The 27,221-nt window shown below is 57.4% G+C and overlaps 1 protein-coding gene across 3 annotated transcripts; it reads right to left on the bottom strand.

The window, feature by feature from the left end:
- Window positions 1-661: 661 nt before the first annotated feature.
- On the bottom strand, window positions 662-26,681 carry DNMT3B (DNA methyltransferase 3 beta). 3 transcript variants are annotated; one of them, XM_085316972.1, is made up of 21 exons: window positions 26,427-26,681; window positions 25,771-26,038; window positions 21,160-21,304; window positions 19,779-19,885; window positions 18,734-18,886; window positions 18,116-18,307; window positions 16,339-16,497; window positions 14,607-14,714; window positions 13,604-13,745; window positions 12,829-12,957; window positions 12,102-12,146; window positions 11,579-11,658; window positions 11,259-11,371; window positions 10,720-10,903; window positions 10,387-10,471; window positions 9,711-9,856; window positions 9,450-9,540; window positions 9,194-9,256; window positions 8,901-9,049; window positions 8,009-8,094; window positions 662-3,678 (listed from the first exon to the last, which is right to left on the bottom strand). In XM_085316972.1, exons 2-21 carry the CDS (start codon window positions 25,873-25,875, stop codon window positions 3,537-3,539), a joined length of 2,424 nt encoding a protein of 807 aa, XP_085173098.1. In that variant the 5' UTR covers window positions 25,876-26,038; window positions 26,427-26,681; the 3' UTR covers window positions 662-3,536. The 3 variants fall into 3 exon arrangements, with proteins under 3 accessions (XP_085173098.1, XP_085173100.1, XP_085173101.1); XM_085316974.1 differs by lacking the exon at window positions 9,194-9,256; XM_085316975.1 differs by lacking the exons at window positions 25,771-26,038; window positions 26,427-26,681 and adding an exon at window positions 25,014-25,304.
- Between the last annotated feature and the right edge of the window lie 540 nt (window positions 26,682-27,221).

Here is a 27,221-nt window from a genome sequence, read left to right as displayed (position 1 = left end):
CCGTCTCCTCCGCGTTCAAACCGGCCCCGCCCGCCTGCCCGGGACCACGTCACTCGCACGCTACGCGCTCACGTCACGCTTACGTCACGGCGGTTCTAGCGAGCGCCGCTCGGCGGCTCGGCGCCGAGCTCCTCGCCGTTGCTAGGGGGCGGTGACAGCCGCTGCGTTCCCGCGGCGAGGCTCCGCCCACCCCGCCTGGATTGGTGGGAGCTCTTGGCCCCGCCCCCGAGGGCGCTCCGCCATGCGAGCGCGCGCGCGCCCCGCCGGCTAGGCTCCGCCCCCCAGCTGCCGCTGCGCTGCTCGGGCGGGATCCGCCGCGCGCCGTGAGGCAGCGCGCGGGTCGCGCCGCCGCGTAGCCGTTAAGAGCCGTTAAATGTCGTTAAACGGCTGAGCCGGCTGCGCCCGGCGAGTCGCAGGGCTTCGAGGCTCTTCCTCGGCTTTCCCCCCCGGTCCGCGCAGTGCTGACAGGGCTCCTGGTGCCGCGCAGAAGGGCTCCCTCGGTCTCCGTGACACCCGCTTCAGCGGCGGGGCTGCAGGCCAGGGTAGCGGCYGTGCCCGGCAGCCAAGGCGACGAGGCGCGCGGAGCAGGCCGGCCGGCGGCAATTGCTTGGTCAACCCCCCCGCCCCCCAAAGAATAACAAATAATGTCTAGTCATACAGAAATACTGATTTTTAATTAGACAGTGATAAATGGTAAACTCCAGATGTGGATCTGTTTTCTTTCCCATATGGAAATCAGTAAACTGTTCTAGACAAGGCACAGTTTTAAAGTTTTTTTATACTTTGGTACTGGGCTCCCAATACAAAAAGTATATGAAACATTTGTTAACAATACAAACTCCTTTGATTTTTAAAAGATTGTATAAAAACCCACAAAACTTTCATCAAAATCCTTACCCTAAAAAAATAGCACCAGGGAGAGTTACAGGCCTTTAAAAATTATTAGAAAGGCATTTCTGAAACACTCTCCTTACAACATTTTTATAAACACATAATAAAAAGTAGCTCTTACATGGAAAAATATTTCAAGGAACACTTCTACTACAATCTTTATCACATAAGCTTAATGCCAAGACAATTGTTCCTTTTATGTTTTGTTTACTTTCTCAAAGTCATTTTTTTCTCTTGATCAGAAAGGAAAAGATGTGAAAAAGATGCCATTGAGTAGAGATTATGTATTAACCCAATTTTGAGAAATAAAATTGCCATCAGTTAGAAAGGTGTTGAGGGCTGCTGTCGTTTCCAGGTGCAGTGGAGCCAAAGGCACTGCCACCAGCAGCTCCTTCCCCCACGGCCGATCCTGCTTGGGGAATGCTGAGCTCCCCACAGCTACAAGGACTGGGAAAGGGGGATGGAAATGCCAGGCTGAGGCATTAGTGTTTTGGTTCAGATGCAGGTCCAGCCGCCAGCACAGCGGACCCCCTCTGTCCTCTGCATCAGCCGGGCGGGTCACGGGGCGAGATGACGGGAGGTGGTGATGGGCTGCTACTTGTCCCTGAGCAGCCTGCAAAGAACTGCAGATGCTAGCAGGGACCAAGGAGATTACTTGGCTTTCTCTCCAGCTTTTTCTAAATTAAGACTTGCTCAAATGTGTGTCATTTGGGAACTCCTTAGCAGAAGACTTTCAGGAATAACTGTCGGGTAGAATCAAGGAAAAGAAGCCTTTAAACATTTCCTGGGTTTCCTTTCCTGCCAATTCCTGAGCACAGTCTTGGTTTGGACCAAGAGAAGACATAGGGACAGGCAGCTTCCCCCAGCAGAGGGTGGGAAGAGGGAGTGGGAGGTGGAAAACTGCATAAAAACAGCTCTACAGAGGGAGGAGCAGAAAATGTGAGGCTCCATTTCTGCTGGGGACACCACCACTTTCCATTGCCACGGCAGGAGATGCAAAGAGAGAGGACGCTTGTCAAAGAGAGGTAGAAGGAGCTGGGAGAGAAGCTCTCATTTCCCACTGACACTTCCTGGCACATGCCATAAAACACCCAGCAAGGCAGTTTGGGATCAGGCAGAGCATTGACCCAATCAGCACAATGGTGGTTTGCAAATACTTAATTTTGAGAAGGCACCTAAATACTTGGCCAACGTGAGGCTATAGTTCATAGTGAAGAGTAGAGGTAGGGGAGGACACAGGGATGGGAGGATGAACATCCCGAACTGTTTCAGTGCATTGAAAGGTGCATTGAAGGCGGCTGCCAGGACTGCAACCTATCCCTACGGAAAACTTAGCTTTGACAGACAGAGTCCTGCTGCATGCATGCATTTCCCCTGGCACTGGGGCAGGTACAGCATGCCCAGGATGTGCTGCCAGCCAATGCACCCTCCTTGCTGCGCACGTGCCAGGCCATGGAGGAGCTCCTTAGGCACTGCAGGATCAGCCCCAGCACCCCTGCCCTGGGAGGGTGAGGACCGGCCCTGCCGTGGGGGGTGGCCATCCTCCTTCCCTCCTCGTAGCAGGGTTTCACTCCACATGCCATGGGCTGGGGTGCAGAGCCTGCGGGGAGGTCTCTCTCTGGCACCTGCATCATAACTAGCATACTGGCACTACCGTCAAGTTACTGAAATTGTAAGCGACGTTTTGAGGGGCTGTATTTTAAAGACAACATTGACCACTACACTATCCTTCGTGCTGCTGCAGCACATTCACTTTGGAAATCGACACTAGGAGAACGTTTCCCTTTGCAGACACCAGAACCCAAATCCTCCATGCTCTTGGATTACTGTTTAACCTTTCAAATCACTCAGCAGGATTTTTAAATGTAAGGAAACCTTTAAATGCTTTAAAAAAGAAGTAGTGAATATTTGTAAACTACAGCCGAACTTTGTTACAGTATTTCTTTAGTTCTAACTAGAAGAGTAATTCTATCACCTCACAGTTCAGTTTCAGCTACATTCAGCTCTAGGAATCTCCACATTCTTATGTAATGCCTTAAAGCAGCAATGGACATTAAACAACAAAATCAAACAACAAAAAAGTCTTTTAAAAAAAAGATTTGGTTTCTGTATCCTGCATGTTCAGTGTATGTAACCTGACCAGGGTCCTTTAGACCTGCTGCTACAGTTTTGGTTTTTTAGCAGTTGTTTCAAGAGGTTTTGTTTGATTAAGAAAAGCATCGTTTCACTGTAGTTCCAGTTTGTTTGCAGCACCCCAGCAGCTGCCTCCACACTCACTGCTCAGCAAGTTGTAGCTTTTCAGCTGTAGGTTAAAATGGAATATTTAATGCTCTGGAGAAGATGTCTTATCAATTATGCATACAACTTTCTGTGCTGGGTAATTAAAGTTCTTTTGTCCATCATTTTCTAAGTTATCGCTGTTGTTAGTCCCTTCAAAGGAAAGTTACCCTACCAGGTTCTTTGGTTAAAGACATTTCCTAAGCTCTCGCTGTGGGGCCATGCTCCTTCCCGCAGCACGTGGCCACGGAGGGATGGTTTCGAGGAAGTCATGGGGCCTGCAGGAGGTTGGGGCTGACTGTCCGTCCCTCCCCTGCAAAGGCAGTGGAGCTCTGCATCTTTACCAGAGACAAGGCAAACTCTACTTGCTATTCACAGGCAAAGTAATCCTTGAGCGGGGAAAAGAGGTGCCGGATCACAGGAACACTCCAAGATCTCCCAAGCACCTTCTGGCGAGCACCACGGCCAATGTTGGAGATGTCTGTGTAGTGGAGGGGGAAGCCGAAGATCCTGCGGGAAGAGGGGAACAGGAGATACTCTGCTGTGGGAGAGACTCCCAGTACTGCGGCCCGCTCCATCCTTCCTGTCTCTCGGGCAAGCTTAGCTGGCAGCTTGGGGCTGCACAGAGCCAGCTCCCAAGTCCTCATCCACAGGGGCGCAGCACCACGGATCAGCCCTGAGGGCCCCGTCCCATCCATCAATCATGCCCACCAGCCTGCGGTCTCCCCATGCCTTTTTTTCAGCCAGCACAGCCTCTGCCGGTGCCAACGGCAGGGCAGGACGCAGCTGCTCTGCCCATCCCCTCGTCCACCTCACTGCGCTGCTGGAGCCGAACCTCAGCTCTTACAACCTCGGTGAAATCTTCACCGTGCTCACCATCAGCTCTCTACTTTCCTTTCCTATTAGGGTAGCCAGTGAACACATACTGCTTTCCATCAAAAGCCCTCAAAGCACTAGGCAAAGGAGATACTGTTGCTTTTTACAGGGATAGAAACAGAGGCACGAAGAAAGCAGCAGACTTGCCCAAGGTTGTCAGGAGGCAATGATACAACAGGGAGGAAAAAAATGATCTCCTAAGGCCCAGCACTTACAGAATCAAGTAGCCTGAAAAATCATTCACGCACTAATTGTGGAAAGATAACCACTCAGCAGATCTCCCCACATGACTTAACATTTGCAATGGGGACCAACTGCCCCTGCCCAGCTCTGCAGACTGAAGGCCAGGGCACTGTCAGCTCAGGATGTGACCCGTTCAGTAGGAATCCAAGAGAGGAATGAAGGAATCCAGCACTGCACCTGCCAATCCCGAGAAATCTATACACAGCAAGTATGCACACATGCCTCCCTCCACGCAGCGGGAGTCAGATGTGCGTGTGGCCAGGACAGCGAGCAGCCCCGTTTCCTCGGGGCAGTGAGAGCAGCATGTTCGTTTGCAAAAAATAACCAGCAGTAATAATAAAACTTGATATTAAGGCTCTGGAGTCCACTAATGTTAACTTGCACTGATATTCTCTGTATTGTGTCCCCAGGGAGCAAGGAGCATGGACAAGAGATGTTGTATACCCCCATCCAGGGCTGCTGCTTCTACAATCTTAGTTTTTGAGCCTTACTGATCTGAAAAGACAATCTGTCATATCTAAGATGTGGTAAGGGGCAAGTGTGCTGTGCTTCTCTGAAATATGGTAATGTATTCATCTTACTGATGGCCTCTTGTATAACTACCACAGCTTTCCTACTGAAATACAAGTAACTACAGCAGACTGCTTGTCTCAAAGGCTTGAACAGGAGTGTCAAATACCAGAGATTCACTGCTCAAGTCAGAAGGCAGTTGTCAGAGGAACCAGAAGCGCTGACTTCCCCTGAACTGCAGGGCAGTCACATCCCACTGTCACATCCCACCATCACATGCAGCAATGAATTCCCCGGGGGACATCTCAGAAGAGCTCAGATTTCCCAGTTAAAGGGAGATGCTGGGCAGGGATTAAGAATCTGGCACGCTGGCTCTACTTTAAAATTGCGCTAGAAAAATAAAAGAAAAAGCAAAAGACAAGAGCCATCAAGCTCTCAGCTGGAATCAGCACTAGCATTGAACATCATCAAGTGAAAAACAAGCACAACATATCTAAATACAATAGAAAATTCCTCCTTCCARCTTTGTGCATCAGGTCCACCTAATGCAGGCTCTTTGGCTTGTCCAAAGTCAATAAATCATTCTCACTGAGTCACTGCCAAGTTGCTAGAGGTCAATAGCCATAAACCCACACMCTCCTACCCACTCCCACCTCCTCCTCCCAGGATAAACGCAAGGGCCTTTGACCTCAGGGCCTCACCCTGAGTCACTGAAAAAATGAAATAAACTTTATGAGTCTTCTATACGGAAAAGTCACTCCCTACTCCYCTGAATGCAGCTGAAGCCTGTGACTCTGCCTGATTGCCCTCGGGTTTAGCCCAAGCCTYGTCAGCCCAGTTCAAGTTCCTAACTTGGCACACCACAAACTGATGTCCTTCATGAGACCTGGGAGCTGCAGGCTTCTCCCCTACACTTGCTTGGGTTGGATTTTGTCAGTAGGGTTTGCACTTTTCAACTGAAGAGTAAAATGACAGTGAAGTGAACCTAAGCAGTAGCCAGAGGAAATGGGAGCAGGGCTTTCTGTCCAGGCGGTCCCCCAGGACCGGCTCCCAGAAACAGGCCAATAATGAACAGCGGCCATTGAGTAGGGTTCTGCGTGCCAGCACCAGCTTTCAAATTAACATATGCAACAGATGCCAGCGATGGAATCAGCAACCCTAGCCCAGTCAGCTCCCCAAGGAAGTGACTGAACTCACAAGAGGTTTAAAAATACACATACACACAGGTGTGCACATGTGTGGTTCTAGCCCCACATATATGGTCAGTAATTTTATCTAGATATTTTGACCAAGACAGACATGATTAAATGCATCTTGCAAGTTATGTTTACTGAAGRGACAGTCTGAGGACACTGAGGAGAAGGAAAAATGTAACAGGGCTTGTGCTCTCCAGCRAGGCTTTTACTATGAGCATGCCTCTCCCAAAATGCCAGGCTCTCTCCACCAACACTTGGCTTGTGGCCTTTGCTGCTCTTCAGGATCAACATACATAAATGCAAATGTCCCACAAAACATAAGACGGAAACCCAAGCACCAGCTATCTCATCAGATCAAGCCCAGGGCTCAAAGAAGGTCTCTTGGAAGCAAGGTCAGGGAAAGCGTGGGACCATAAGGAAATGCTTGGTCCTGGAAGTGGCAGAGTCACTGGTGGGATCCCTGGACAGCATCTCTGGCAGGAGGTTCTGCCTTGCGGGGGGCACAGCATTTTGGGAGGAAACACCACAAAGTGCTGGAGCTCTGACACCCATCTCTATCCACAAAGATGGGAACATGATCCCAGGAGATCATGTTGGGCTCTTACCCACTTGGCGACAAAGGCATGCGCATGCCCCATTCACTGGCTGCGATACAGCCCACAAGGTTGGACAGGCATCGCGCTGGGCACTGCACCAGCCTCCCACCACAGCCCCATGATACAAGCACCACCGCGAACCACTCTGCATCCACAAAACGGATCCACTATCACTTCTTCTTCCCCCCCTCAATCCCAAACCTTTGGCTACAGCTCCYCTAAATCCCTGACAATTTCACCACTATTCAACATACGTCTATTAATAGAATAGCATAGCTGGCCTCATTAATTAGCCATTCTTCACAGAGGCATATTCCGAATGCGGATGCGCATCAGTGCCCTCAACAGCTTTCGTGGCACTGCTTTCAGAGGTGCCCTGCACCCGGCATCAACCCTCCCCGCCTCCCTCTGCTAAAAGTGGGACAAAGGCACCTCGGTAAGCGTTGCCCCAGGCATTTTATGGAGAGCCCTCCGAGTCATCGCACCTTGCTTCTCCCGCCCAGTTACAATTGGATGCAAGTGCAAGTGCCATTTCAAACGGCATGATATGACAGTAATTGCTATTTTAACTTTCAAGCACTTGATGCCTCTGGCTCAGCTTTAATTAGTTTTAGCTCTTAAAAAATACTGGCAACTTAAGCATAAACAAGCAAAAWTTTTTAAAACAAGTCTGCATTTATCAGCTGAAGCTTTAGCTGTGTGAAAATTTCATCTTTCACTGCAAGCATGTTTTGTGTGCAGGACTGCTAGTCATCTAATTTTACTTTACTCCAAGCCCTTCTGTTGTGTTTTGCTGTGCATTCAAAGCAAGGTGTGGACAAAGTTTGGAGGAATGCACGGTCTAGCAGGAGCCTCTGCTCCAGTCCCAGCCTCCTTACTGGAGGCAGGGCACCAGCTCCAGGAGGTCATTCAGATTCATCCCAGGCAAACCTATTCACCACCTGAGCCAGAGGCACGATGCTGCCATACAGCACCCTGTGCACATGGCCTTYGGCCAAGCATCTGCCTCTTAGGCAAAGGCCAGGGCACACGTGCATCTCCAGGCACGGCWCAGCCGGGAACCTCTGCTCTCTGGAGTAGTGCTGCCCAAGAGAAGCACTCGCTGGGGGGGCCGAGTGCTGCTTGCACACAGGTCGGCTCTCACAGAGAGCTGTGCCAGACGCGCTGCAAAGCAACCTGGGCAAGTCCAATTACTTCACTCTACAAACTTCAGGTCTGGAGGCAGGGAGCTCATCTACATTTTTTCCAGATTCTCCTCATTGCTAATTAGTAAGTGTATTAGCATCAAAACATCATCACAGGGAAATCACACCATGAGGGAACTGCAGTTCGTTGGCTCTCAGGTGCTGCGCTTAGGGCCAAGGAGGAAATAACTGCACAACCTCCTCAAAACAAAGTAAAACCACAGCAGCAGATTACCTGTTCATCCCTGGTAGGTTGCCCCAGAAATAGCGTGCTCTGTGGGCAGCTGATATCTTGATAGCATCAATCATAACTGGGTTACACTGCAGTCCAGGAGAGAAAGAAAAAAATAGTAATTAGGACAGTTGGTGCAAGACAAGTCTTTTGCTGAGACCTTCCTTGTGCAGATGAGCGGGACCTCAAGCATGCACCCTTGCAGGGGCAGCAGGGTCCCAGCTGACCTCCCTGCTGCCCCTGAGCCCCGCAGTGGTGCCTGGAAGGAGGCAGCCGGGGGGCTCAGCCCTGCCCAGCAGGGAAGGACATTCTCTGCTGCACTGCAGAGAATTTAGAACACCTCAACAAATCCTTCCTAATGATTTAGCCTGAACGACCCCTTGTTCTACATCCCCAGAATGCAGCCTGACCCGTGCTGCATGGGCTCCCAGGCAACAGCCATGACCAGCAGGTAATGAAATGCACAGCACATTTCAGGGCTGGTTTCTCCAGGCCTCAGTCAGAACTGTTCACCTCACGGGAGACTCTTACAGCACAGACCAGAAAGCTGCAATGGGTTTTACTGCTTAAATCAGAGTTTTGTCTTGGTTACCACAGAATTAAAATTGCTTTCCGGTCCCTTACCGCCCTCTCCTTGGAAATAACAGAGCATTTGCTCTGAAGAACAGAAGCTTTCTGCAAGGCTGGAAGTAATTTTACCCTGGAGAACCAGGGATCAGGAGCTAACCTGCTGAAGGTCAGCAGGGATTCTGCAGCAGGGGTGAGATCAAAAAACTGCTTCCTCATGAGTGCATCAGGCAGGGCGTTTTCCAGCACTGGGGCCATATAAAACCCAGGCCATGCCCTCACTGCCCAACCAGATTGCTCCTAGGTCTTTTCCCACAGCTATTCCTACCTCCAAAAACCGAGAAATGTCCCTCTTGTCATTGACTCTCATGGCCACTACGTTCTCAAACATCCAGAAGAAGGGGCGTTCCTCTCCCGCCTTGGGACGAGCGTAGTTCAGGAGATGATAAAATTCAAAGAACAGCCTCCCAGTTCCTTCTGCAACGGAGGAAGACAACGTGGCGTCAGGACCCGCTGCGGTGCCACGCGGGGGTCTGTGCACACAGTGGGGCCAGGACCCCCATGGTCCCACCAGCTAGGAGGCAAGCGGGGCTGTTTGCAGAGCTCCCTGTGCAAACCCACCTCCCTGCCGTGGTCCCTCTGGATCGGTGGCGTCYGGCCCTCGTGGTCCGCCCCGTGCCCGGCCTCCCCGGAGAGCACCAGAAACAAGGTAGAGACAGCTGGCATTTTGCAGATGTCACCCCACAGCTAGCAATTCGGAGGGCAGCCAGCAGCAGTGGGGACCAGGTCTGACTTGTTCCCCTGGACACCGAGGTGGCCTCACACCCCGCCAGCACCAYAGAGGTACCCAGCCCCGCCAGTGACAACGCGGCCTTACCGTACAGACCCTTCCTGGCAGGATTCACAATGGAAATATCATTACAGGGGCTTCCACCGATCACCAAGTCGAAGGGACCCCACTCTTCAATCTAGAGCAAAGCGACAGACCCAGTTGGGAGGCACCACACAGCCAAGTCTCTCCCCGCCAGCAGGGACAGGGGCTGCAGCAGGGGCTCGTTCACTCCCGACGCCTCCCCGTCTCGGGGGCCGCGGTCATTCGATCTGTGTCGCCCAGCCCTCCCATGGAAGCAGTGCTCACGTTTCTCTTGGTTATGTTCCTGACATCGTGCACATAGGTGATGTTGCCTTCATGCCGCATGGTTCCCACAGCAATRGGGTCTTCGCAGATCTCCGAGGCGATGTACTTCTCCACTTTAATGCCCAAGTCCTTCAGCACCAGGTAGCCTGCCAAGAGACACAAAAGGAGGTCTGAGGCTGCACTGGTCTATTCCATCTTCCAGTCTCCTTTGCAAGCACAGAAACCTGATTTTGCCACTCTTGCTGGTCCCAGGTGGGTACAGCCAAAGGCCATTTTTAGATGGGCAGAGTATACATTTCTGACCTCTCTCCTCCAGGCAATTTTCAGAGAGGCATCCAAAAAATCATAGCTTTGCTCCCAATGAGCCGAACATCAATGCTGAGTGAACTGGAGTCAAACCAGTTACCCTGAATTACTGAGACCAGCTTAAAAACACTCCCACAGCTCTCACTTCTCAGTGAAACCAGCTACCTGAGAAGACAAAGAACGTCCAGGAGCCCAATTCCCACATGCTCCGCTGGTGCCTCCTCCACAGCCCGTTGTCCAGTGGGAAGGAGAGCACCTGGCTCCTTGACCCTTCTCACTCAGCTTGTGGAGATGCCTTTCAGGCCACAGAACTATTCATCACTGATGGCCAGCACTGCCACACCATCAGAAAGATGCTCGAGTGCCTCACCTGTTGCTATGCCATCAAATAAAGACAGCACCCTGATAGGCCTCCTCTTTGCGGCTGGGACTGCTGGGTAGATCTTTGGTGCATCCTGCAATGAAAGACAGCAATGAAGGCTTGGCTCCTTCTGCAGGCAGYTTTCTCCTCCAAGCAGTGCTGTGACACTCTACAAGGCCAGTGCAGACCTCAGCTCTACAGGCCCCTCTCTGCTGCCAGGAGGGCCTAAGACCCCAGCAGCCCGGGGACGGGCCTACGGGGACAACCAATGTGAGACCAAGCGGCGGGCTGAGGGTTCTGTGCAGCTCCCTCTCCTCCCTCTGCTCCGCCTGCAGCCCTTACATATTCCTGTCCTTTGTCGCTGGTGAAGAAGTCCTGCAGGCGGACGTTCCAGTCCTGCCGGCGCTGGAGGACCCCGTAGCTCTTCTGCGGCTGGCACATGTAGCAGTTCCAGGGCTCTTGCTCTTTCGCCTTTGCTGATGTCCCTCGCCCCACCAGGACCTCCAGGCACTCGACACAGAAGCACCTGCACAAACCACAGCACCTCGTGCTTGTCACCCCCAAAACCCCTCCAGCCTCTTCTCGAGCTGCCCCCGGGAACCCCGCAGAGCCCCAGTCCCTCCCTGGCCCCGCTTGCAGCAAAGGTGCATTTCCCGGCAAGGCTCTGGTGCTCAGAGTTGCTGACAAAAGCTTGCCGCTCAGCCYAGCTACAGCCCTGCCGTCCTCCCCAGGACGCATCCAGCTGCAGCTCGGCGGAGCACGGATGGTGCCAGCGCCATGTCCTGCCCAGGCAGCACCTGCGAGGCTCCCACGCAGCACCCATCGCCGCGAGCTCGCGGGCAGCGCTGCTTGGGCTGCGCGGGGCAAGGAGCGGAACCCACCTGCAGCAGCTGGCGTTGCTGCAGAGCAGCAGCTCCTTGCCTTCGCAGCACACCGTGCAGTACGACTGGTAGCCGTCTTCATCGTACATATAGAAGAGCTCCAGAAATCTATCCTAGCAAAGAAGGGGAGAGAATCAGCGTGGCTCCTCCTGCATCTCTGCTCGGTGTGCAGCGAGGTCCTGCCAGCAGCAGTGGTGCTTAAGCACCCCGGGGTGCCTGCACGCACCGCTCTCCCGCGGAGCTGCCCGCGTCGCGGCAGCGCTGGCTGCAGCGGGGCCAGCGTCACTGGAGCCAGACCTCGGCACCCCGGCAGCACTTACCCTGCAAGTCTGGCAGAGCCCCCCCTCGAACAGCGGGTGGAAGGTGGCTGGGTTTTTCCTGCCGCAGGACAAGCAGCGGTCTGTGCAGAGAGAGAGCCCCGCTCAGGCCAGCTGCTTCGCCCCCGAGGCAGCCCGGCGCAGCTTTGCCTCTACGGACGCGCCCAGCGGTTATTTCTAGGACATGTGAGAACAGCAACTGCAAGCGCTTGGGTAAACGGGCTAAACTTAGGAGCGCAGCGTTCCCCCCCACCAGACCACAGGCTGCAAAAGGCCGAAAGCTTTGCTCTAAAGCGTTTGCAGGTGCAGGTCTCGGCTGGGCTCTCCCCRGGATCAGGCCCCACGGGGAAGAGCTGCCCAGCAGCCTACTCCCCTAGAAACAAATGAGGGCCCAGCAGCCTGCAGCGCCTTCCCTGATTCCACAGGGTGCATTTAAACAGGGAGACCAATTAGTTTTGTTGAGTGCTGCACCCAGGCACAAGCATTAGCCCAGATCTTCTGTCAAGAGAGAACAGACAGTAATTACCTTCAAGACTCCCGCTGTTGTTCGTAACTTCAGAAACCATTTGCTCTTTATGATAAACAAAAAAAAAAGGAAAAAAAGAAAAGAAAAAGACACAGTTTCATTCATTCCTTAACAAAACAAACTTCAAATGTAGGCTAGCTRCAGCTGCCCTATTTCTTGCATTAAAACAGACGCAACCTGGCTGAGCGCTACGTGGAGAAGATAAGGCTACGTGCATACGTGCAGTAAATACTAAACAGAACGAAGGCAGCAGCAGCCCAGACATGTGAGCCGGGGAAGGAGCAATAGAGCTACCCGTAGCTTGGCACAGATCCTGCCTGCGTGGATGCACACATCGGGGCAGTGCCGTCACAGCCAGCGTGTGCATAGCGCATTCGGGCAGGTGAGGATGTTGGGGAGGACAGTGCATGGAGAAGCATGTTTATGGGCATACGATGCAGGCCCCACGGAGTGGCAGATGCAAGGGGTACGCACTGGCCTCTCAGCTGAGCTCCCCTGCTTGCAACGCTCCCACAAACAGATCGTTTCTGAGCTGAGCAATTAATGAAGCACAGCTGGAGGCTCTGCACCTCGCAGTTTGGTTTGTGTCCCGTCTGCTCCTCAGGGTTCACTCCTTGGCGCTACTTTGACCTGCAGCTATTTCCTCTCTCCAAGCGGTTTCTCCTCATGCTTTTCACGCATGCAGGGGCAGGGCCCCGCTGCTTCCCCAGCTCTTGCTCCCCGTTACCTCGGGTCTGATCCTCCTCCACCCGCTGCTCCTTGCTGTTGTTGCAGGGGTTGGTCTTTAGCCTCTTGGAGGGGGGACACGGCTCGAGGGGCGGCACCTCCTCCGTGCCGTTCCGCAGGGCTCCATTCTCTGCAAGAGCAACGCAGGGGCCATGGGCACAAGCTGCCAGCCCGGGGCACGCAGGGATGGCTCCTTTGGAGGCCCACAGCGAGGTCCCAGCGAGGCCCTTCCCGGTGCCCAGGCTCCCCAGGCACAACCCGGCCCAGCACGGGAGGAGAGCCGCAGGCCCGCGCAGCCTCCTCCACCATGGCACTGGGGGACAGGTGCAGAATCCCCCTTTCTGCTCCCCTCTCCTCCTCATCCTCCACGTACATAAATGCCCTCAGGCCCCATGCCACAACRGCTCCAGGCTAGAGGAAGACCATGAGGAAAAGACCTAGCCAGACCCTGCACACAAACWGCAAAATACTTCCTTGCAGCTGAAAAGCTTCTTCTGCTTCTCCAAAGGCAGGCTGCATCCCCCTGCTCTTCCCCAAACCCCACAGTCCCCGAGGGGCCACAGATCACGTCTGATTTCCAGGAGCAATGAATGGAAGCCCAGGCAGGTGCTTTACACCAGCTTTTTGCTAAGCCACTTCTGGGGAGCTCCATCCCAGCTGGAGCGAAGAGCAGTGGGGCGGCCTGGCCGGCCACGTTGCCGCCGCAGGGCACAAGCAGCCAGTGGGGAGGGAGCATGGTAGCCTGCTGCCCAAGCCAGCTCAGAAAACCATCAAACCTGGTATTTTAGGCGGTTTCAGTCCCTTGAAGCCTAAAGGTTTGAAGCCGGTGAGCGCCCAGTCAATCATGGGTTTCAGCTGCTCCTCCAGAGTATCCCCAGAGGTGCTGGTRAAAGTCTTCCCCGAGCGGTTCCTCGCAACCTGTCCACAAGAGAAGGGAAATAGCCTCAGTTCAGAAAACCTCCAGGGGACCCTGTGCCGCTGGCGACCCCGAGGCCTGGCAGTGACTCCCCGTCCATCAAGAGCAAGCCAAGAGCAGGCAGAAGATGTCCCTGGTGCTTTGCAGTGCAATAAGCCAGCGTGCAATGCATTGCCCTTGTGGGATCGGGATCAACTCCACAGGGTGCTCAGCGCACGTCCATCACCAGCACGGCTGCTCCTGGCACCCTTGCCTGGCAGTTACCACGCTGCTGCAGGTCAGAGCCYGGCTCCGACCTCCACCACACCAGGGATTTCTGGAGCAGCGAGGCTCTGGAGCCGCGCCGGAGCCGCTCCCGATTCCCCAGGAAGCAGCAGAGTGCAGCCCCGGGTCTGCGCTCAGAAATGTTTCCAGCGGGGATGGAGGGGCTTCCTGCAGACGTCCGTCCACATGACGCCAGTGTGGYGATACGGAGGGGGACAGGATCACCACTGGCTTGGGGCATTAGCCCCACTAATAGCCCTCAAAATGCTTCGTGCACGTTATCCATAGCCGCCTGCCTGCAGGGCAAAGCCAAGCCACGTGCGCAGCAGCGCGGAGAAGCCCTGGCCCCAGCTGCCTTCGCACAGCGCCCAAACTCTGCACGCACCAGGGCTTGGTTCAGCCGGGCTCCAGACACCTCTCGCACCCTCAGCGTGGGGCTTCCTCGGCGAGCGGCATCAGCCCACGCCGGTGCCCGGCCTGGCCGGAGCRCAGCACCTCTCTGCCCACACCCCACGCGCCCCCCACACAGGCTGGAGCCCGCCGACGTCCCTCGCCYGCACCTTAGCCACCCCTAAAAGCCAGCTCCACTCTTCAGTTACCTCCAGGGCATGGTACACAGCTCGCCGATAGGAGACCAGCTTATTAAAAGTGGAAGAATTGAAATGCTGCCTGAACGCCATCAGTCCCACCAGCTTGTCTGCAGAAACCTAGAAGAGAGCGATAAACGCTTGCTAATGCCTGCTAAGTGACAGGCTGGTTCCAGGACCGGCGCGCGCTTTGCAGGAGGGACCATCGTCTCCGACACCCCCACGAAGCCAGGCTGTGCTGCGGCTGCAGACCTCTCTAAGGAGGGAGAGACCGAGCGCCCGGGACTTGCCCGGGTCAGCCGGCCCGAGAGTCAGCAGCAGAACCAGGGAGGAAACCCAGGATCCAGGCAGCTGCCCCCCGTGTAAGATGTCACCCCTATTAATGCTGCTGAAGAGACGGATGCTGGTGGACCAAAATAGAAATGCATCCCCCCATCTGCCCAGTCCTTGTGTCCAGAGACAGTCTCACACCCTGCCCTCATTCTAGGGCATCTTTCTCCATGGAAAGCATGGAGAAACACAACATCCAGCGCCACCGTGGTCTGTCCCACAGTCATGCAACATGCTCAGCCACAGGCTGGAATGACAGTTTTGGCCTTCAAAAAGGGGGTTGCACAGCCCAGGAGGGATCCCCGGGCCAGCCCGTGCTCTGACAGCGGCGACCAGGCCTGGGCGAACGAACAAGGGCTCAGCAGCCCACGCTCTGGGCAGCAGTGGTGCCTGCAGACCCGCGCGGCCGGGGCGGCAGGTGCTGCGGACCCAGCCCGTCGGCACAGCCCCTCGGCCGTACGGCTGCGCCGTGGCTCCCAGCTGCTTTTGACGGCCGGGCTGCGCATCGTTCCAAGCGCCTTTGTTCGGGCAGCGCAGCCGCGCGGGGAAACGCGGCGGCTGTGCACAAGGGCAGGAGAAGCCGGGGAGGGAGGAAGGAGGGGAGGGCAGAGGAGGCAGCACGGCACATCCGCCAATGACAGGCTTTTTGCACCCTCTGCTGGGCACCCGCACCTCTGTCAGCGCGGCCGTGCCGGCGCAGGCACCAGCCGCGTTGCAAGCGGCCGGCACGGCGCCCGAGCCCTGCACGGCGCCCGAGCCCTGCACGGCCTTGCTCGCACATGGGCGAGGGGCTCTTTTGCCCCGGGCACATAATTCCCAGGCAGACGGCGCAGCGCAGAGCTGTGCTGAATGGCCGTGTCCCCAAGCCGCTCTCCTCGCTGCACCAGGCAGGTTTTGAAGCCCTTTGCATGCAATTGGGGGATCCTGCACCGACTCCTCCTGTCTGCGCAGCCACCCCTGCCCTCAGCCAGCACCGAGCAGACGAGCAAAACGGCACAGAGGAAGAGCTGGGGGGCTTCCTGCGGCTCCACGCGGCTCTGCGGAGGCACCCGTGCTGCGGCGGGGCTGGCACACACCGAGGCAGGCAGCGGTAGGGCAGGGCCAGGGACACAGGTAGGACCAGGTCCTGCAAAGGGCAACGGGACCAGGCAGCGGTCTGGAAGGCTTTAGCTCGCACGGGTGCAGGAGCCCCAGTGCAGGAGCAGCCAGACCTACGCCAGAGCCACACGAGCACGCCAGAGCCTGCAGGCCATGCAGAAAGCCTGCAGCCTCTGCGCAGGGAGCCTGCAACAGGGTGTGCATGCACACGCACGCGCGCTCCGCTGCACGCAGGGCCAGGCCCAGGAACGGGACGGGACAGCCTGCAGGGGAGGTGACTTCGCCCTGGCCCCGGCCGGGCAGCCTCTGGCCTTACCTCCGAGAACTTCCCGTCTCCGAACCACTGCACCCACCGCATGCCGGAGACAGCCTGGCGCTTGGAGGTGGCTCTGTAGGAGACGACGATCGCTGGCCACCAAGAGAAACCTTTGATCTTTCCCCACACAAGCTCTCCGATTCCAAACTCCTTCCCATCCTGGAAGCCAAACAGGAGGACACAAGTGAGCGAAGAGCGCGCAGCCAGAGCTCCCATGCAGCACAGGCCGGGAGCAGCGCCGCGCATGGGACGGCACCRTTCCCTTGCACCCGGGGCGCCTGCAGAGCCCCCCGCGCCCCCGCCTGCAGGTCACCTGCGACAGCCAGGCCACCCRCACCCACCCCTGCACAGCGACGCCCCAAAACCTCTAGCCCCTTCCTCAAAGGCTAATTGCAAAGCTCTCGTGAGCAAGGCTGGGCCCCCCCGATCGCACCGAACGCTGGCTCCCAGCCACGGTATCGCAGAAACCACAGAGAAAGGCTGCATGCTGCCAGCGCTGTGCGGAGCCAGGCGCCCGGCACATCAGCACACGATGCGTGCCCTGTCCTGCAGAGCAGCCCAGGCGTGCTGGCGTCGGCGCCCGGCGCGTGCCCGCTCCTGCCCGCGTSCCTGCTAGGGCTCCGCAAGCCCCAAGGGGCCTTTCCCTGCCTTCCAACAAACCCCGGTCTAGGGAGCTCCTGTTTGCACAAAAAGCGTGGGAGTCGGCAAGGTGTTGCCCATGACGGGCAGGCGTTCTCCCGCGTCTGCTCCACCTCTGCCTGCAAGGGCCGGCTCGCTGCCCGCTGCTCCCGAGCCGCCGCGCGCAGCCCAGGCACGGAGCCCCGCACGGAAGCACGCGGAAGGCACAGCATCGGATGCTGCACGTCCTGCCCCGCTGCAGGGAAGAGCTTCTGCCCCGGGATCATTCCCTAGGTTGGTGTTTGCTTCAGAAAGGCATCAGAGGACGCCCAGCCAAGCTTGTCTGGCTGTGCCGCGGGGCCAGGGCACCCACCYTGCTCTTACTCCCACAGCGGGGAACAGAAAACAAAGCAGAATGAAAAAAGAAACCGAGGAGCTGGGAATTGACTGCGCAAGGGCCTCCGAGCTGTGTCCGGCCTCTCCAAGGGGCGGACCAGTGGAGACCCMACTGACGCCGTCCCCCTCGGCGACACTGACCCGGGAGCAGATCCCTCCTTCCCTTTTGAGCTTTGTTCTGCAATTAGGCACCTAATTATGCAGCAAAATGCATGTGCCCAACTCCTGCAAGCCTCTGGCCCTGCCCTTACRCCCTGCAGGCAGTGAATCACTCTCATCTGCAGGTCCAGCAACTTCTTTCCTCTTCAGCATCTCCCAGCAGAAACATTTCTGCGCAGGCACCCGCCTGCCTCTGCGGGGCACGGTTCCCAGGCTGGCGCGTGCCGCACGCCTGCCTTGGGGGTCCAGGGCTCTGCTCCACCGCGTGCCGCGTGGGCAGCGGCTTGGTGCTGCAGCCGGTGCGGGCACTGTTCCGAGCGGCGCTGCGCCCCGCAGACGCCGGTCGGGAGCAGGTTCCTGGGGAGGTGGCACCGACCCGGCTGGCCGGCAACGGGGCTGAGGYGTGGGGAAGGGCACTGAAGGGGAGCAGGAGGAGAAGCAAATCCAGGCAAGGACTCCGAGGCTGCCCCCAGCCAAGCCAGAAGCATCTGCTCTTGCCCTGCCCCTTCCCAGGGCACCGGATCTCCACGTAGGAGCAAGCAGAGGAAACTCTGCCACGTGCAAGCTGCCTTCGGCGGCAGCGGCACCCGCCGCTCCTCCGTACCTGGTATTCCGATGCTATCCCCGGGTCCCTGCTTTCCGGGTCCTCGGCCAGGAGCTCGGCGGTGCCATTCTGGCCCTCCTGGGAGCTGCTCCCAGAAATCGTGCTGCTGCTCTGGGACGAGTCCTGGGAATCGTCCTCCGTGAGGTCGATGGTGGGCGCCTGGATGGACACGGCCGTTCGCCTCTTGGAGCACTGCACGGCGGGAGGGAGCAGAGAGTCACCGCCCGCCCAAAAACCGAGAGAAAAGGCAAAAAGGCAGGAGACCCGGCCGCCCCAACCTGCCGTCACCCTCTGGCCAGGCACGGCGGGGCGAGCAGGGCCRGGAAAGGAGCGCCCAGAGGCCAAGGTTTCGGCAGGCTCCTGGCCAGGGAGCGGCTCACCGGGAGGGCCGGGCGGGCGCTGCCCCGGCGCAGAGAAGGGCGCCTCACTTGCGCTTTTCTTTCCCCTTCCCTGGTTCATCCCAAGGGGTCAAAACCACTCCCAGTCCATAACCAGGGCTCTCAGCAGCATCCCTCCACCTCGCAGCTGGGGAAACTGAGGCAGAGAGGGGCCCCGGCACGGCCCCGGCTGGGAGCACAACCCGCACGGCACGGTGCGGCGCGGCACAGCGGCCCTCACCCGCGCCGGAGCCGGCAGCTCCTTGAAACCCTCCACGCTGCTGCCCTCCTTGATCTTCATCTCGTGCCGGGTCTGCCCTGCCTGGAAGATGAGGCGGACGGGCGGCTTCTGCCGCAGGCTGCTCTCCCAGCCGGCGCTGCCCCGCGGCCGCACCTGCAGCGTGGGAAGGACGGGGCTCGGTGGAGGCGCCGGGGCCGAGCCGGCGGCGGCAGGGGCGTCCCGGCGGTGCGAGCCCCGAGACACCGCGCAGGAGCCGCTCGCCCGGAGGCCGCGCGCACCCCCCTGCGCGGAGCCGCTCGCTGGCCCCGCGCCCCCCGCGCCGGCCCCGGCTGTGCCCAGGGCCGCTTTCCCCTGTGGTTTGCGGCAGCCGCAGTCGACAAACCAGCCTGAAGCAGGCATGCTTCCTGCATCCGGCGTAGCAGGGTGTTAAAATGAAATGAGATTTGTGCAGTGGCCTGCTCTAAGTGAACGGCCCCTAAAAACAACMTCTGGGGAAAGCGAGTTTACCCCAACTGCATTTTCGGCTCTTGCTTTTGGAAGCTGCACAGTCGCAGGCAGACCTCCAACCTTGGGGTTTCATTTCAAAGTCAAAACAATAAAACTAGAAGCCAAAAATGCTTCCAGACACTGGAGGTTTGTCAACTCAGTTAAAAAAAATAGTAGGAGGTTGGGGGGCAAAACTGGGATCCAGCACCCACAGATGCTCAGACCAGGCCACCCTGAGAGTGGGAGACATGAGATGCTCCAGTCTATCAATACAGCCAAACCTTCTCAAAGAAAATATCGGTATGAGAATCACATAGCAGAAGTTATCAGATCACTAGAACACGTAGTGGGCATAGGTGTGTTATAGACTACACCCTCCTGCTGCTGCACGATCACAAAAACTAAAGATGAAAACAAATATTAAACTTATAAATGAGGATTGCACCCTCTGTTGAAACGCTGCACCCAGCACCCAGCGAGAGAGCCCCAGCAGAGGCGACGCGCACTGAYACGAGACGGAAGAGCCGTCCCATCCGCGCAGCTCGAGCGGGGCACTCACCTCCTGAGCCTCCACGAGCGCGAGCGGCCAGGACAGGTCCTCCTTGGAGAGGTCRCCCTTGCTCGCCCTCTTGTTCCGAAGGGACGCCAACCCCAGACTCCCAGCGTCTGCAGGAGGAAGAGCCAGAGCAGTCTCGCCCTCAGCAAGCCATTCTGGCCACGTCGCCCTATGTCTCTGCACGCAACTCTGCTCAAGGAGCAAGTCTTGATTTGAAGAGACCGAAACCTCATCTTGGAGAAACGTGGCTGAGAGTGGAAGTGCTAGCTCCAAACCTCCCCCTTGAGGGGCTGCTGACACGGGCAGTCCCAAAATCACTTCTGCAGCAAATCACGGACTTGCTCTAAGGACTGCAAGGGGCTGAATAGTAAGTGTGAGGCTCGCTCTCTCGCTCTTTTCTTTCTTTTTTTTTCTCTATTTTTTTTTTAGCCTTTTTGTTTCAAGGAGCCCAGAGGAATAATGAAACCATACGCCTGCTGTTCAGGTCTTGTCATCAATTCATTCAAAGCACTTTATAAGAAGAGGCAAGTTCTATCGTTCGCAAGCACAGACTCACTCCAGCAGACCAGCGCTTGGCAAAGAGAAGACCATGTCTTCCTGAATCCTTCCTGAATTTCAGTGTCCAAAAGCCAAAGAAAAACCTCCGGGCATGGAACCTCCAAGCTTTGTTTCAATTTCCTCTTACTGCAGCAAGAGCTCTCCTATAACCTCGTGAACCTTGGACCAAAACTTGGGGAAAATAATGGGAGCATCACAAGACCCATGACCCACTCCTCGAGCTAGCAGCTCTCCTGGTCCTCTGCCCCCTTGCTCTTGGTATGGTTAGTTAAATGAGGAAAGGGCAGAGCCAGCTTCACACGTGATGCAGCATGGCACACYGTTTCCGTAACAGCCTCTGTTGCTGTTACGTTTTTATTTTCTTTAATATTATTTTCTTAAACAATAATGTAACAGCAACAGAGGCTGTTACCGATGAGCAACTTGCATTGTTGCCTTGGACTTAGGGCCAGCCAAAGCTGTGGTTTAGGGTGCGAATTTAAGCAGCACTAGTGAAACACATTTTCTTCACCATGCGAGAACGCCAAGTACCCTGCTGCATTGCCCAGCCCCGCTCCGAGCGGACTCGGCCAGCGGAGCTCCGCTAGTCCTCGGCGCGCAGAGGACGAGCCTCTCTACGGAGGAGCCCCGCCAGAGCCTTGGCCTGCTCATCACGCAGTGCTCCTTCAGGCTGCAGGTGCCGCGGGGAAGCAGAAAGCCAGCGGAGTTGCGCCACGGCCACAACGCAGCAAGCCGGCCGCACCGGGAAGCGGGGGACACCAGCACAGCCGCCGGCGGGCAGCCGCGAAACCCTGGCCCAGCTCGGGCACGGCGAGGCAAGGCTCACCTGGAGGATCGGGCTTCCTGTGTGCTTCCAGAGCAAGGGAAGGTTTGTCCTTCGCAGGGTCCGTGCAGTCTCCATTGATGAGGATCAGCTCTGCCCTGCAGTCTGCCTCTTCCCTGCCATGGTTCTTGTCCTTTTTCATGCTGGCCTATGCAAGGAATAAGTAGAAAGGAAATTTAGCCATGTGGAAAGCCCAAGGAAAAGCAAACTGGGCAGCCAAAGCTATCCAGGCAAGCCACAACTGATCATTCCCTTAGCAGCTCTCCTAAAGCACCCAGGGAAGCAAACACGAGGGTCAGGGCTGGGTAAGCACCACGTGCTAACGGGAGCCTGGGCACGGCCTTCCCACAAACATGGCCCTACACGTTCACCACCTTCAGCAAACGAAGGCCCCAGGCTCAAACCTGCTTGTTCGTCCGGGAGGGAAACAGGACGTTTCTCCAAGGACTCTGCACACGTGGCAGGACAGGCTCCCCCCAGTATGGCCCAGAAAGCACTCAAGTCTTTAACTGAGCCCAGCTTAACTCCCGTGGCCGTGCCAGTCATGGCCTGGGACTTCTTCCAGAAGGAAGTTGCCCAGGAGCAACACGGGAACACCTCTGCTAGCAGGGACGTTGCAGACGTCCCAAAGCCTCGCCGGCCACCTGCCCCACCACCATCCAGCTGATGCCCTGCAACTCGCAGCAGCAGCTGAGCTGCTGCAGCCATCCCGAGACACCGCAGCAAGCTAGCCATGCGYGGCAAAGTCCCGCTGCCTGCCCAGGGGCGAGCACCCAGAAGGCCAAAGGGGCCACGCTGCAGCAGGTGCCGAGCGAGAGATGCAGGAGCCGTCTTGGGAGATGAGGTTTGTTCTGCTACCAAAAGAGCAAAATTCCCTGCTCCCAGTGCGAAGGGGTGCAAGGCGCATTGCRGCCGGTGTGCACGCGGAGAGATGCTCTCTGCCAGCCCCGGCCCCCACGCCAGCCTGAGCGGCCATGGCTCCACTTCCAAGGGGAAGCCAAAAGCTGCTGGGAGTTTCGTGGACAAACTTCTTTGCAGACAGATGAAACCCCAAAAAAGCAAGGTAAAAATGAGAAGTCAGAGACGTTTCCAAGCCTTCCTACTGTCAGGACCTCTCCCAGCGACCCCTCCGCGGGGGAGAGCGGACGCTGCACTGCCAGAGCCCCCAGAAATGCAACCCGTCTCCCCAAGGCAAAGGGCTCCTGACCTCGAGCCAGGCAGGACTCGGGCACGTGGCACTTCCCCATGGCATCGCCGTGGCACGGGGGGGAGACAGCCAGCGGGGCGAGCCCCGGAGCGGCCSCTGGCGCGGCGTTCCTGCGGGAGAGGTGGGGCGCCTTGCCGGCGCCTGGCTGCCCCTGCCTCCCCCCAGCTGCTTCCCCTTGATCCTGTTTTCGGAAGCGGAGGCTCCCAGACTCCCCCAGAGGCGCCCTGGACGACATCAGCCAAGCTGCCTCATTGCTGGGCTATGGATCCGTGCTGCAACTCGCCCCGGCAGTGCTTGGCTCAAGCAGCCGGCTTTCGAGGGCCGGTAAGCACCTACGGAGCAACCAGGGGAACAGGGTTTCTGCCCACCGAAGGGCCCATGGGGGCCAGAAAGCCAGCACACAGGGAGCAGACTCCAGGCACGGCTGCCCCCTCCCGCGCTCGGCTCGGCCTAGGAGACATCCCCACTTACTTGCAGCATTGGCTCCGAGCGGCTCCCTAACAACTGAGATTTCTGCTCTCGCATCATCTGTCAGCACCTCACAAACAAAGACCAGTTGGGATCTGATGCTTTAAATGCAGCAGGARGGCAGCGTTAAAATGCTGGTAAAACACAACCGCAAAGGCAAGCGGGTGTCCAGCCACCACCTTTGCAGCGCATGGCCGGGCGCAGGGCCCCCTCTCCCCGGAGCCCCATCTCCACAACAAAAGGATGAGAACTGGAGAAACARCAAAAAGACTAAGCAAACCCCTCCAGCTGTTTGCAAAAATCCCACTGCTCCAGCACATCTGCTCCCAGACCAAACGAACAATTCCTGGGAGCTGCCCAGACTCGCCGGGTGCCCCCGGCGGCTCGCGGCCGGCTGGGGGAGGCCTGCTGCCGGCGGCCCAGCACAGCGCCCGGCGCTGAGCCTCTGCAGCGCCTGCTCCCGGCCCCAGGCATGCACAGGACTGTTCTGCAATGCTGCAGCGGATCATCAGCAGTAGGGATGCTGCAAAAAAACCAACTCCTCTCCTTCGAGAACACCTAAGCTGCTGGGTGATAGCAAACAGGGTACGCTGCCTCTTCCAAGCAGTGGTGAGGGCACGGGTGAAGAACGGAGAGCACCTCCAGGAACCACGTCTTAGGAAAGGGGTGGACCACATGGAGAGTCCAGCAGACAGCTACAAGAACAACAGCTTTAGGAAGAGTGACAAGGGAATGGAAATGCTACAGAAATGGGATTCAGCTTCAGGGGGGRCACAGTACCAGCCACAGCCACCTCCTGACCCTGAACCCTTCAAAACATCTGCACCCGCAAAGCCACACTGGGACATTCAGAGAATTTTGCATTYGGCGCTTGGTCAGGGCCTGTTTGGGGGCCTCAGCCTAGGAGGGCCACAGTTTGCACCTCAAAATGCCTCCTCCTTTCTCAGCAAAGGAGCATTACGAGTCTGCAGCAGGCGACCAGTGCGCTCCTCCCCCAGCCAGCCTGGCCACCGGCCACAGCCACGCCACAAGCCCACAGCAAGCGGCTGGTGAGCCACCACGCTGCTGTGACACCCAGGCACGGCCCRTGAGAGCCCGTGAGAAAAGCAACTCTTGCAGCTGTCCTGCACGATGTGAATATGTAAGGAGGACTCAGAGCATCTGACAGGGCGAGCTTTGCTTTGTCACGCACTTAGGGAGCTCTGGCTTCATAAACTTTTTTTTTTTTTTTTAACTGTTTGGAAAAACACATTACTTTGGAAGTAATCACTGCCTTGCAGAGCTGGAACCCCCCCCCCACACACACACAGCAAGGCTCTGCCTCTCCATGAGATRAACACAGCACATGGGCATAAGGACAGACGTTTCAAAACACCAAGTCCATGCAGGACCTGCAGCGTGTGTGCACACAGAAGCAGAATCATAGAATCACAGAATGTGCACTTCTCTAGTCGCAAAACCAAGAACACTTCCTAAAAGACATCTCATTGCCATCTTCTGATACACAAGTGGAAAAGGAAGGGTATTCTTGAACCCAGACTGTGTAAAGCTACTTGAACTCCTACACCCAGCCAGCGAGAGTGCAATATCCATCCCTTTTCTTATTACTGCAGGCCTCTGTGCCTAGAAATGAAGCTGCAAACTGCAAACCATCCTGCTCGGTGGAGGAGGGCAGTCRAGCCTGTGACCCACCGATCACCAGCAATGCGTCCGGCATCCCAAGCATCAGCACCTTTGCTCAAGAGCAAGGCACATTCTTTGTCCTTGCCTCCCCTCCCAGAAACACACAGCAGCATGTGCATGCAGGGCACTAAGAAAATAATAAGAAACAGAGCACTCCCCTCGCATGCTTCTCTCTCATAGGGGGAGGAGGAAAACAGCACAAGAGCGTTTGCACTGCTTAATGCACTGCAAATATACCAACATACGCTGCAGCAATACATTTTGTAGAGAACCCAGGAAGAATAAAATAATGCAGATTTCCAGCTGTGGTGCTTAAAGCTGCCCAAGGGATGGGCGCTCCCTGCAGCCCAGGACACTCTGCCTTGGTGACCAGGCCATTCCCTGCAGCTATAACCCACGGAGACAATGAACCCGCTGACTTCGGATCCCGCCCTAGTTTTGCAATACCAGTTGCTTTAAGGTTTGCCAAACTGGGTGAAGACTATGCCATAATACTAACTGCTTCAAGAGTTTCCCAGCTGGCCGGGGACTCTTCGGTGCCTGTGCAGCCAGGCGGGCGCYGGGGCCAGGCAGCGCCTCCAGACCCAGCCGGCTGCTGGGACCAGCACGGCTCCCCCAGCCTGGCCTGGGGCTGGCTTCAGTTTTCCTTCTTGAGAAAACAGAATTGCCCTTATCAGGTACGTTTCCCCAGTAGGTGGAGAGTTTGCAAGGGAGACAGCCGGACTTTGCCTCCAGGCACAGGGCACGCATATCAAAAGGCTGCAGGGAAGCACTTTGCAGGATGGCTGGGATGGCAGCCATCGCCCAAGCCCTGTTTGAATAACAAAAAAGAAATAAAGGACCCCGATGGCTGGAGCTAGCTCCCTCCAGCCCCAGCCCCTGCCGACGGYGCTGGGCTATCACACACACAAATGGCCTTTAACGCGCCCCAAAACTGATCRTTTCCCTCTAATCCTGGAAAGAAAAGAATTGCTGGGTTGGCAATTTAATAAGAAAGGGAACCCACTCTGGTAGATATGCTCATTAAAAAGGCCGGTCCTTTCCCTCCCCTGCCCGCTTCCTGTGTCTGGCCCCTCTCCTTGCTAATTCTCTGTCTCGGCACTCCCGGGCTCCAGCACTTCCCTCCATTTTCCCGTTTCCTTCCCGGCCCGGCCCCGCAGGAGCGCGGCAGCCCCTCGGCGGCCACCCCGGCTTCTGCACATCAGCCCTTCGCATTTGGCAAAGCTCGGTCCAAAGGAAAGAAACAAAACACAAACCGGCCCCTCCTCTCCCCGGGAAGACCAGGCCTGCGAAGTCTCCTGGGCCGCCACCATCACAGCCAGCCGCTGCTCCAGGCGCTCCAGGCTCCTCACCACGCTCATCTCGGTCACGCCGCGCCGGCTCTCCCGGGAGAGCTGCCCGGCTGAGGCCCCGGGGTGCACAAGGTCCGGCTCGCCGCGGCCGCCCGCGGGCAGGGCGCCGATGCACGGGCACCGGCTYGGCTCCACCGTCGCGCAGGTGGGACGTGCTCAGCAGAAGGAATTCCTGGTTTGGGAGTTATAAGTGCGTCATCTTTCCCCAGCATAAAAGGAAATAAAGCGGTGACACCTCACTGTGCCCATCTCCCCCCCACACACACACACACACACCCTCCACCTGGCCTTCCTACAGGGGCACCAAACCTCCAGCCCTCTTTCCAGACCCAAACGCTCGAGAGCCTTAAACACTCAGCGAGTCGCTTGGTTAGAAAGTGGTGGCAAAGGCAGCAAAGCGAAGCCCTGCTGCAGGGAAGGCATTTGAGACCTTGCTTCTTCTCCCAGCCCACTTCTGAAGGACACTGCGTGCACCCTCAGAGCCCCACGGTCAGCCCTCGTCCTGGGTTTCCATCCGCTGCTGCCCGWCTCCCGGGGCTCCCGGAAGCCGTGCCACTCACTGGGGCCGCTCTGGAGCTTGTTTCGCCGATGTGATCCCTCCTCTGCCTCTCCCTCCGCCAGGGCTTCTCCCCTGCCTTCGGGAGGCGGCGGCAGAAGACTCCCTCCTGCCACCCGTGTTATTTTAGCACGCCGCTGCCTGAGGCTTTGCCGCGTCGGGAGGCTCAGCGCGGTGCCTCGCCGGAGGCCTCCTCCTCCTCCTCGCCCTCCGCGGCCGGGCAGCCGCGCGCCCGAGCCACCAGCCGAGCGTCGCTTTCCTTCGGAGAGGGAAAAGGAAAGATGTATTTGCGGATAAAGTGACCCAAGAAGAGGAAAGCAAAGGTGTTCCTGGCGGGCACGGGGCTGCTGCCGTGCCTCGGCCTCCCGGAAGCCCTCCCCGCGCTGCTGGAGGGAGGCAGCGCCGGGAGCCCTGCCGAGAGCCGGCGCCTGCCTCCGGGCTGCGCACCCACCCGCGGGCAGGACTGTTCCGGCCCTGACCCCCCCCCCCGCCCCGGGGGCGAGGCGATCGCTGGCCCCATGTTAGGGACGGGAAAGTTAAGCCCTGAGGCTAACTGCGCTCCCCCCGGCGGCTGCGGGCTCTGCCCCGGCACCGCGTTCCTGGACGGTCCCGACGTCTCCCGGGCGCTGAGAGGGCCCCGCACCGCCTCCCTCCAGCGCCGGGACCAATGCGGCCCCGAGCAGGCTGTGACAGCCCGAGACCCGCGGGGCTCCGGCTAGGCGCCTAGCTCCGCGGGCACCTCCGAAACGCCGCCCCCGGCAGCCGCGACGGATGCGGGCGGGGAGGGGCGGCCGCGGGG

The sequence above is a fragment of the Rhea americana genome, unplaced genomic scaffold (assembly GCF_003343005.1).
Source record: "Rhea americana isolate MKP2758 unplaced genomic scaffold, rheAme1 scaffold_482, whole genome shotgun sequence".
Classification (NCBI taxonomy): Eukaryota; Metazoa; Chordata; class Aves; order Rheiformes; family Rheidae; genus Rhea; species Rhea americana.
This window is presented reverse-complemented; position numbering and strand designations above follow the sequence as displayed.